Source organism: Rhinolophus hipposideros (assembly GCF_964194185.1).
Source record: "Rhinolophus hipposideros genome assembly, chromosome: 1".
Taxonomy (NCBI): Eukaryota; Metazoa; Chordata; class Mammalia; order Chiroptera; family Rhinolophidae; genus Rhinolophus; species Rhinolophus hipposideros.
Window position 1 is genome coordinate 17,543,016 of NC_138047.1, and position 12,476 is coordinate 17,555,491.

The 12,476-nt window shown below is 33.1% G+C and overlaps 1 protein-coding gene across 1 annotated transcript in view; it reads right to left on the minus strand.

Moving 5' to 3' along the window:
• MALRD1 (MAM and LDL receptor class A domain containing 1) overlaps positions 1-12,476 on the minus strand; it is a gene marked incomplete at its 5' end in the record, with an annotated part of 573,210 nt that overhangs the window by 514,641 nt on the left and 46,093 nt on the right. Inside the window, 3 exons of the mRNA XM_081051765.1 lie at positions 2,843-3,053; positions 5,486-5,578; positions 10,639-10,805. Coding sequence (XP_080907891.1) covers positions 2,843-3,053; positions 5,486-5,578; positions 10,639-10,805 — 471 coding nt within the window. The remainder of the gene's footprint in view (positions 1-2,842; positions 3,054-5,485; positions 5,579-10,638; positions 10,806-12,476) is intronic.

The following is a 12,476-nucleotide window of genomic DNA, read 5'->3' on the forward strand; positions in this document are numbered from 1 at the left end:
TATGTCCCAACTCATCACGTTATACACATTAGCTATGGGCAGGGGTTTTGTGTATCAATTATACCGTAATAAAACTTTCTTTTTATCTATTATTGAGTATTATAGCGATGCTCCTAGAGAATTTTTCCTTCTTTTGTGAAAGGTCTGTCCTACTTTGCCTTTTCTTAAGTCTACGTTTTTTTTAACATACCATTTGTTTTCTCTCTCAATTGTCTCCTGATTTCTAAAGCCTATTTGGCAGAGTGGTACTCAAACATTAATATACATACGAATCACGTGAGATGTTAAACTGCAACTTTTGATTCTGTAACACAGGGGTGTTCTGCATTTGGAATGAGTACTCAGGTGATGCAATGCTGCTGGTCCACCGAGTACACTGTCTTCCCAAAACTCTAACAAAATAATTCTCACTTTAAAATTAACAGCTTTTTAAAAGGCACTAAGCTAGAGGCTCTGTCAACTACACCTTGTAAAATAGTATCGAAAAGTAAGAGGAACTTGGAAATGAAAAAACTCCTCAGTGAGTGTGCCTTTTGGGAAAAACACACCGACTACACTAAGTATACTAACATTCAGGAGTTAGTATTTATGAAGTCTCCAAAATATGGTTAGTACTCCTGGTGCTATTCAAACTCCATATATAAATTACACCATCCTAGAGATTCATCCTGAAGTGGGATAAAAAGAAGACATAAAAAGCATTTTTCTTGTGCTTCTGAATTTGGAAATTCTAAGAAAACTTTGTATTACAAATTCAAACTGGTAAAATACAGACTTAAAAGTATATGTAAATTGTTTCAAAGTGGTTTTAAATTTCAAAGGGAAGCCAATCTTATTTTGTAATAATACATATAGGCATGTGTACATATGCACAACTATATTAAATACTTTAGTGCAGAAAATAGTGTAACATCACTTTTAATAATCCAATTGCTATATAAATAATCTCAGAGCAAAAATGATTGTGCAAATATTTACATGAAATACTCATGTTTGCATCAAAATATACAGATATATATGTATCAAAATATGTAAATATTTTGTAATATGTAAGATGGCTACATTTTTATGTCATATCTCTTATATCAAGTTATCTCAATGAAGTAAACATGCCAGGTATTCTTTGATCAAATGAGGTTACATTATCTGGGAAACTTAACAGACTAAGAAGTTGATAAATATTTGTTATCAATATTTGTTATCAACTATTTGTTGATAAATACAGACCTACGTTCCTGCATTCACACCAAAGACATAGCAGAATGGTATCAAGATATACTCTACTGGAAAAATGCCATATATGTAATCAAGGAAACTTCAATAAAGGAAGAGAAATGGGAAAATGTATCTTAAATCAAATGTTACAATTTCTACTAATACTTCAGGTGGAATTTGATTAAGAAAAACAATTAAAATGAGAGCATAAAGAACCCTTCACTATGGGGGAGGGGAGAAGGAAGAGAAAATATAAGTTTCAAAATGTACAACTGAAAAGACAGGAAATATGTTTACTTTCAGATATTGAAATTGAAAAGGCAAACCATTAGAAAGCTGAATTTCTCCAAAAGAAATGAACTAAATTGTCTGTAAAAAATTTAAATGAAGTACGGAAAGGAATCTGACACTCACATTAGAGAAAATGAATTGTCCTCACATTGTTTTGTTTTTCCTTTGAATGAAAAAGAACCACCCGAAATTCCATTGAGATCAGTAGATTATTGTGTTTAAAACTAAGTGAGAATTAATAGAATTGCTGTTTATAAATAGGTAGAGGATTTCTTCCCTTGCTTCCCTATCTTGTTTCCTGCATCCTTCTCCACTGCTCTTATAAAATCCTTACTCATCAACAGAAATATATTGTACAAAGAGCTTTTCATGAAAAAGATGACATTTATCTTCTAGCAATGTTTTTTTCTTAATAAAATACCTCACTACAATAAAACACTGCAGCAAAATAAATGTCAAAGTTTTAATAATTTTTCAAAACTCACTTGTTTGTTCTCTGAGAATTAACTCTGGGTAGTGAGCACACAATGTGATATACAAATCATGTATTACGGAATTGTACACTAAAAACCTATGTAATTTTGCTAACCATTGTCACCCCAATAAATTTAATTATTTTAAAAAACTGAGTTATTTGTGATATAGGAATTGGGTTCATTGAGTTGGAATTCATTTCTAAAGAGACACAGTATTATAGTTGCTAAGTTACCACATATGAGAACCATCATGTGGTTAAATTATATTTCCTTTTAAATATGACTAGGCTTGAATAGAAATGGGATTTTTTTTTTGTCATCACTCCCATGAAAGGCTCTCCATAAAAGGCCTGTGAAAGAAAGGTGTTCTGCCTTTTTTGCCCAGTCATGACTACCAAGTATGGCTGGCTGATTTCTGTAGTCATCATGGCCACCTGGAAGTCTATGCCAGCCCTCCTCCTCTTCAAACCCTCCCCACAGCTTCCTACATACTTGGTCAGGATGGAAAAAGTCCTACATTTAATAAAGATTAGCAATCCATAATATATGTTTCCAAGGGGAAAGGTCCAACGAGGTTCCCTCTCCCACCCATTTCCCTGTTTAATAGCGACACACACACACACCTATTACAACTATTAATTTGTTGAACAAATAGTGAGGTTTTGCAGTGTTAGTAACCACCACCAAAACATTAAATTAGCACAGAGACCCCACAAGGAATAGTGCTGATAGTTTTAGAATGTGAATGTGCATTCATCTTATTTCATTAGCTTGCTCAAAACAAGGACTAGTACTTGAAATCTATCCAACCACAGTTAAGAATTTGAACGTGTGAATGAGGAAACCATTAATTCACTTACAGCAAATTGCTGGGTCTTCATCACTCGCATCAGAACAGTCCTGCTGAGAGTCACAGACTGATTCTTGGGCGATGCACTGGCCACTGGCACAAGGGAATTCATCTGCAGAGCAAAGCTTTCTTCTGGACGGGTCCTGTGCACAGGCGTAGACCCAGAGCTGATCCAGACCAATAAAGCCTTTCTGGCTCAAAATATCTCCTTCAAAAATAATCTTTAGGAGGGGAAATGAACAATTTATGAATTCATAATATCTTTAAAAGACATGATAATAATAATAATGATGATAATAATAATAATGATGATTATTAAGAAGAAGCCTGTTTAAAGAGCAGACAAATACAATTGGTACCAAAGTTCCTATTTGAGAAGCCTAATCCACGCACATTAGACGGATGAGCACATTAGATCCACTGAGGCCTGTGAGAAATCACCCATGGTCAGAAAAAATAGAGTTTCCAAGTTAACCTTCAACAATGTCGCCGGCTGTAAACTTTTTACCTGGTCATCATCTTTGCAGCTCTCTTTCTTTAATATTCAAGGAAAAGAATAAGAAGTGTCACTTCTGTATCTGGTTGTTTACTGAAAGTATTGGAATGCATGAAGGGAAATGTCAGGCAAATAGTAAGATATGCAATAGAAGAATAGAAAATGTAAAAGAGTATAAAAATTTATTAGTTTTTTATGAAAGAATTTCTTTAATAATCAAGAAGTGCTAATTCAAGGAAATACATCTCATTTTCTCCAATAAAATGCCTACCTTTTCTGAAGCTATACAGCATTAGCAAGTGAAACAATCATACATTGCTCGCTCAATGTAAGATAATGTCAAAGTACTAATATTCTCTGAGGTTAGTTAACATCAAGTGAGAGATCGAAATAGCTGCTTGTATAGCAAATAACTAATTCTCTGCTGTCCAATATGGTCGCCACAGCTACATAGGGATATTTCCATTTGAATTAAAATTCAGTTCCTCGGCAGTACTAAGAGCCACATTTCAAGGGTTCAATAGCCATATGTGCTAATAACTACCATACTGGAGAACACAGACATAGAAAATTTCCATTATGATGGAAAATTCTATTGAACAGTGATGAACTAGATGTTGTTAACATGTAAATAAGATACTTGAAATAAAGGCTGACTTCTTTTAGTCTCTTCCAGCTTAAAGTTTCTGAACAGACTCTTCTTTGCAAAAACATGAAAAATATATATTTGTCTGTTAAAAATTACTTAAGATCAAGTGTCAGTTTATAAATATATTTGACAATTTAGAAAATAATGTTAAATTTAAATCATATTTAATATTAAAAACATTTGTATGCTGCCATACACTTTCCCCATAATGAATATCATAGTAAAAATATGTAAAAATTTTTGGAGCTGCAGCTGTATACTTTTATAGCAGCAAGAGATTAGATATGCAGAAATATCAGTTTGGATTTCAAAAATTGATAAATTTAAGTCTCAAAAGTTTGCCACCATTGAAAATCTGATTACGTTTAATACGCACTTGGAAACCTAGAATAACTTCCAAATTATTTTCTTTATATTTTACTTTGTTTTATCTTTGTGTTAAATAACAATAATTTAATATTCAGTTTATGTAAAAAGAATGAAACTCCAATCATTTTGTATTTCTTTCAAAAGTTATAAAGGAAGATATCAGCTTAGAAAAATTGAAATAATGTCAAAATGTTAACTCAATAGGCTATGAGAGAAACGTCAACTTTGCTGAGATTGCTACCAAAATGCTATGGTTCAGGAATTGTAACTTCAGCAGTAAACAGGATTCTAAAAATCTACATAATTACAGGTCAGTATCATTTGGGTTCTCCTTTTTAACACTTATAAAAATGTATGAATGTGGCATTAGCATGAGGAATGAAATTGGTTTCATAAGCGACACATGCATTCACTTATTATTTTATACTCACACTCCAGTATAAATATATTTATATACTCTATATACAACACAAAGTGAATGAATGGAATTTTTAATAAGGTACTGCACTTCAAAATAAAATTCTAAATAGCAATTATTAATGACAGCTATTTAAATGTTGATCTCACTGACTACTATATTTTGCAATACTGTCATGATATTAGAAAAGAAAGAAATGACAGGCAAATATTTAATATGGAAGTTTAAAAAAAAGTTATGAGATATCTTTTTCCTGCACAATCTCAATAAAATCCCAAGTAAGCCTTTGTAAGAGAGACAGCCTTCCCACTGAGCATACATATATTTCAGATATATCTCTGTATAAGTAGAGTTACCCATATGTTATAAAGATGTGAATTACTGCATTTCAATACCAGTTTATTTTTTATCTGCCTATAATGCAATCTGCTTTCCTAGCTGCAGTGCATGGTGTTGGGGGGTACTCGTCAGGGAGCCCATGGGGAATGAGGAAGATTTAAACAAGACAACTCATACTCTGGGTTGTCCTCTTGGGAAATTTGGCCTGAGAAGGGCTAGGTACAATGAAAAGAAGTAGGTAATCACTCTCCCCAAACATACAAGTCCACATCCTTACTTTAAATGTTAATTTAAATTTAGCAATGGGTGATAAATTCACTACTGCAAAGCTAACAATAAAACTTAATGATAAAAAAAAATATTTGTTTTTTTCCTTTTATACCTTAAATGTCTTCAGTCCTTCTGGTATTAACACATCTGCTTTCACCCATTTTCTGTGAGTTGATGTGTTATATGTCCAAAATATTTCTTCTTCCTTTGATTAGAAGAAAAATACATTACTCATTTCCCCAAATTCTACTCTCATATTTACCTATGTACTCTCTTAATTACATTTTAGTAGAGTTTACCCTACCTGTATGATATTAAGTAGTAAGAAATCTAAAGTATTGGTGAAAAAGCTATATAACTTTTTTTTAAAGGAAAAATTAAAAAATGGGGGGCATGGATAGGTGGAGAACAGAGTGTTTTTGGGGCAGTGAAAATACTCTGTATGATCATATAATGGTGCATACATGTCATTGTCATTTGTTAAAATCCACAGAATGTACAACATGCTGTATCATGCATCTGTATAGAGCTCATTTCCCAGGTTGCAAAATGTATGCAAAATTATGTTACTATACACATATTTAATAGAAGTCTATAATGTACTCCAAAATTTTGCCTATGGTATTGGGCTTCATGACTCATGACTGTGCTTTTATGCTCTGAAATAATCCTATTTTTCTTTATATGTTATCAAACATTTAAGTTAATTTTACATTTCCCTGTTTAAGATAGAACAGATTGTTCACAATATTTACCTATCGAATGCACTGATTTTTCATGTATTGATATAGTGACAATACAGAAAGTGGCATAAATAAGTCTCATGTTGAGCTTTGAGACTATCTCTGTGCTCCCCTTTCCCTGTGAGATAAGCATCAGCATTGGGAGGGGACATCTACTTGTAATGACACATGATACATGACACGTGACACTCACACTCTCACAAGCATTTACCTCCTCACTCAGCTTCACTTATTTCATATATACCCAAGATTTTCTAAGAATAAATCTATTTTCAACTTAGTCCTTTACAATCTGATGTCTACTCCAATTTCCAAGTCTTAAATATTTCAGAAGATAGTCTAAACCCATTAAAATGTACTTCATTTCATTACTTATTCAGATCCACTGTTAAGACTCCCACAAGACAGCAAAACATACATGGTAGACGTATTTTCAGCTGATAGCTTCCAGGTCACATCAGGAGGAATTGGTTATAAAAAGCTGAGAGACCCAGCTAATTTTTCTTCCAATTATTTTCTAGGCGACTTTGGTTAGTTAGCGTCAAGACACTTATATCCTCCGCAGATACTTTTAGTGACGCTACTTGGCAAGTTGTGTTCATCACTTGCCCTCACTTTCATTTTATGAGAATGATTGAGAGCAATCGTGCTCTTTTTTCCATAATAACTCATTGATTCCCCTCTGTGCTACCTGAAGAAGAATGCACTTACATTTTTTTGAAAAGTGAGAAGAGTTCTTTATAAACTTATATGGCTTTTCATACACTAAGTTAAGGATATATTGTGTATGAGATCCAGACTTTTCTACCACATTTTCCTCTCTAATGACACAGCAAGGAAAATGAAAAATAACCCCAACTAAACAAAATCAGCTTTTGTTTTAGGCCTGTCCTCACTCTCAGACTCCTATGTATCTCGTTACTTTCAGCAGTGTCAATGCGAATGAGACCCTCAGCTCAGAAAAGCCTTTCAAGTGATGTTCTAATTTCTTATTGTCTTAAAATCAATCAATAAATAACATGTTTAAAAAATGTGTTGACTTCTCCAGACCATCATCAATAGTGCTATTTTACCCTCAAAAATACATACATTTATCACTAGATCTCTTAGAAATCCCAGCTTATCCTTCCCTCTTCCAGTGAAGAAAATCAGAGGTACCAATTTCAAGGTTTTATTTTATTTTGCTATGTAACTACTTTTGATTGTATGCGGGGATAGGACCATGTGCTTTGGTAAAGACCTTCCTTCAAGAAAAGCGTAGTATGGCCTTTAAAACTGTATCATAAAAGAAAAGATACCTTCTGAGGCAGTTTCTTTCCTGCTCCAACTATGTTTTCTTCCTATTTGCCAGTGGGAATTTAGAGAATATGTAAAAGGTATCAGAGGGCACCCCACTATCTTTGGCTCACTGACAACGTAGGTCTCCTAAGGATAAAGGATAGGCTGTTGCTATAATTACTGCCTTATAGATGATGGACAGAGACCTAATCACAAGAATAGTCACATGGCACCAACTAGAACTGCTACACACTTCAGCTGACTCTGAGAAGGTCAACTTATTTAACAACTTGCCTCTCACCTGTGTTTTCTATTTCTCAAGTTCAATTGTCCTCTGAAAATAAAGAAAATGACCCTTAGAGTTCTCACCAGATCTTTTCTGGTTTACCTGCACATATTCTAAGGCAGGGGTGTCCAAACTGTGGCCTGCGGGCCAATAGTGGCCCGCAATCCATTTTCAATCGGTCCGCAGCAAATTCCAAAAATATATTTAGCTTACTTAAATAAACCGGGTGAGGCAATACGTACTTCACCTTGAGTGAGTGGCCTGGCTGTTTGTGTATTTTACCGCAAATGACCTTTGGTGAAAACCGTTGAAAAAAGTTTGGACACTCCTGTTCTAAGGGTTCTTTTCTATATTCTATTCATGGAAGATGTAAATGATCACTTTCATCAAGAGATAATTTTAGAAATTATACATTTGGAGTACTCTTTAAAGTGTGTGATAAAACATCAACTTGTGATTTAAACTTACTTTCATGCAGATTTTGCATTGGTGAGCAAAGTATTACGTGTTTAGAGCAGAGTAAACTGTCAGAAAAGACAGAGCACTGTCTTGCAGAATACTGGGTAAATTAATGAATCAAACATCAGTCAACACTATCTATGATATACACCCGATTGGTTCTAATTAACACACTACATCAGTTCGCCATAATTAACTTCTTTTCTTTAAAGTGGGAAATAAAATGTTGATAACTATTCTTATTATATGAGGTGATATCTGAAGCCAATTTGTTTTCTTCTTTTCTTGTCCCATCCTAAAGCCACCAGAGAAATGATATTGCTCATTTTGAGTAATTCTTAGTTCCATTCTACATGTATTGAAACTTTTAAAATCCATCACTGGTGTTTAGGGCAGATTAAAATAATCTGCAGGATTAGAATATGTAGGACACAAATTTCTACTTAAATGTAGGCAAAGGACTATCAGAGGACCATATATTTTAAAGCATCTTTATAATACAAACATAACATTATTCTAGAACTTTTTTCACCATGTCTTTGTGGAAAAAGGAAATTTGAAAATATATAAGGTTACAAATTTTCATGGAGGCTCCCTGGGCTTGGGTGAAACAGCACAGGTAACTATGACTAAAAGATGATTGAAACATAAAAGGTTTTTTTTCTTTTTAAAATTTCTCCCATGTATCTGTGAAGTTTGGAGTACTATAGAAAGGGCAGGGAGGTGTTTTTGGCCCTCCACCCATAGACATCTAATAAAATTGAATGAAATATATCAAATAGGTTCTAGGATATCAGGCAGCCTACTCAATACTACTGAAAAAAATGTCACAAAATTATAACAGTCATAAAATGCTAGAAATTATGTCACATTCCCATAACAAAGGAAAATGTATTAGGCCATCTAATGAGAGTATTCATCCCACTTGATGCTTTAGAGTTTTGTGAATGTTCTGGAAAAGAAAGGCAGAAGAAAGAAGACTGGACATGAAAATGACACAAAAGGAAAAAAGAGAGGTAATTTGACAGAAAAAAAAAGGAGAATTCCTCCTGAATTGTCAAATATCTTGATAATAAGCATTCTGATTCTTGAGGATTCATTATGATGGCATTTCAAACTTCAGCTGTCAAAAATTAATGACAAAAAGAATTCTCAAAGAAGCCAGGGAAAAGAAGACAGTAACCTACAAAGGAAAGCCCATTGGATTATCATCAGATTTTTCAGCAGAAACTCTACAAGCCAGAAGAGAGTGGAATGAAATATTTAAACTACTGAAAGAAATTACCAGCCAAGAATAATAATATCCAACAAAGTTATCCTTTTGATATGAAGGAGGAATAAAGACCTTTCCAGATATACAGAACCTGAGGGAATTTTCCAACAGAAGGCCTGTATTACAGGAAATACTGAAGAAGGTTATTCTACCTGAAACAAAAAGACAAAAGGATACAAAACTATGAGTAAGATTACTGACAGACAGAAGCAGGAAATGGCAACCCCTACAAAGAATAGAACACTATACACTTAACATAAAGGGTAAAGGAGATAAAAACACAAAGAAAGAAAAAAGAGAAAAAGAAGACAATTTTCTATTGCAACTCAGAAGAAAATATAATAGAACAGAAGAAAATGCTATTGACAGATGGTTAGTGGCACTAGATAAATACAGATCATAAATAAACCTTTGTTGAAAAATACATCTTGCTGATGTCCTGTGCAGCTTTCAGTTGGTTTTATTCAAAGCATAGTGAGGCAAAGGAAACTGATTTGGATGCTTTCACTGTCCTTTTTCTAATGTCAGAATTTCTGCAATAATCGTCAAATGTTCCCAGTTTCTAGAATGATTGATGTTTATCCCTAAGATTTCTTTACTACTATCTATAAGTAAATAATTCTTCACAAGAGAAATTCTCAAACTGTCTCAGGTATTTTCCCACTTGTTTTCGGTTACAGTTACTAGGTTTTGAAAAAAAAAAAAAAAAAAAGGTGTGGATTTGATTTCCTCACTAGCATTACCACTACAACTTCTACTATGCCCAGAGTGTCATTTTTTTCATTCACATTACTCGTTTGTCTTTATTTAATCAGTAATTACCAGCCTTTAAAACTGTCTCTGCTGATACCAGAACAAGTAATTTGCTTCCATATTTATAGCTTTAATGGTGTATAGATATGAAATCCAAAAGAGATGACATGAGAGCATCAATACAGAGCTAACAATACAGAATCCTAAATAGCTCATTTTTATCAGACCTATAGTATCATTAATATACTTTCATGATTTTTAACAATTTTATGAAATAATATTGTGCAAATTACCACATTGGCTTTTGTACATGACAGTATTTCCTAAAGCAGCTTCTTAATATTTCTTTTTAAGGTATACTGAATAAAGTCAAATGAAATAATACCAAAAGCCTACACTGAGAAACACAAGTTGCCAAGAATAGAAATTTCATTTACTCAATTGATTTAAAATAAATGCAAGTTTCTTCTCACCTTATTATTATATATCCCTACTCTCAGTAAACTGCTTTCCATAGCGTAATAAAATTGAAGACGGCAGTTCTTGCCCAAGCAGTGACACACAGAGCGGCTTAGATAAGCCCTGCTGTCTAAATGGTTAAGAGTAGAAGTATCCTTAGTCCCTAGCCACATACAGTAACCTGAAAAATAAAGGAAAAGGGAACAATTTAGACCAAAAAAAATTAGCTACTTTCTGTTTGAACAAAATTATTTTATTTCTAGTTTTCAAAACCAGCCTTAGATCACAAATACTTTGTTTAAAAAGATATGATAGTTTGAAATGATTACATCAACTATAAATGATAGGTTTTCATTTCCCGATGTGCTTTCTCAAACCACCAAAATCTGCTCCTAATTCCTGAAATCAAAGCTTGATAATAGCCCCAATATGAAAATTCAATATTCTTATAGAAAGAAATTTACTGATATAAAATCTCTATGCCACTAAATTATCATTTTCTTTTAAATGTCACAATGTAATCTTTCTTTAATCAAGAATTCAGCTTTCTTTACAGAATTTTTCCATTTTGATTATTTTTTTTACTTTTTACAGAAAAACCTTTATAGTTTGAGAGAACATAATTTAAAATGCCCTATTTCTTACCCTTATCTATGGCAGTATCAGATTATCTATAGTCCTATAAAACTGCACCCACAGTTCTGTAGTACGTATAAATATTGTCAATCAATTTTTTCCCAGATAATTCTTAAAACCAATTTGGATTGTTCTTGATCTCAATAATATAGACAATGCAGATATACAAATATACTTCTATCATTGTACAACTTCAATTTTCAAAAATAAAGTTTTTCACGTGCTTTATTTCTTTGTAAGTTATTCCTACAGCCTCTGCAAATTGACACTCTTCTTTAGTAGAAATGTTAGACTTTAATCAAAACAGCAGAGTAAGTTAATAATTTGCCTCTGACCTATATACAAGGAAATGATAAAATGAAAACACATTTTCACAAAGGCAGATAAAATACCTCAGAAGATAGGAAAGAAGACATATGCTAAGTGATGAACAGGGCTGAAACCACAGAACTCTTGGACTTCAGGACAAAAAGCAGGCTGTGGTAGCTTGAATTTTAACTAATTTAAATGTTCCAAAAACTGGAGGAGCAGAGTCAAATTCTCTCAATTAAACCAAAGACTCGGGCTGGGGAAAGCTGCTTGTCATCTGAGGTAGGAAACATACCTACACTCACTGCCTCGGGTTATGCCTAGGAGACAGGAAGTGCAAATTTCCAAGCATTACCATGGAATAGGAAAGCCTAAACTAGTACTGTTACTCAGGTAAGGTTTTAGGGACCTAAGTAATGCTCCAACAAAATCACTGAAGGAGGAGGTAAGAAAAAAAAAAAAAAAATATATATATATATATATATCAGGGGAAAAAAGAGGAGACTGGAGAAGGAGGGCATATCTACTGTAGATATCAGGAGACAAAGGTCTATCACCATATAGTTAGAAATTAAATAAACAGACTTTCATTCTTAAAGTGTATGATCAGAGAGATTATTTACGTGTGGTAAATATAAAAACGTTTGAAGTTTATAAATACTAAGCAAGTTTATCACCACAGATCTTTCATAAATAAAAGAATAGTTAAAGAGTAAACCTTTGCAAGAAAGAAAAAGGAACTAAGAGAGGATGAAACAAAAGAAACAATGGTGAGTAAAGAAAATGATAAAATATATCATTGCAATAATTGGAAATATAATAACTTCCAAAGACATTGACCGAAAAATCTTTTTGAAAATGTTAAATTACAATTCAAGACCAAAATAGGGCTTAAAATGAGAGTTCA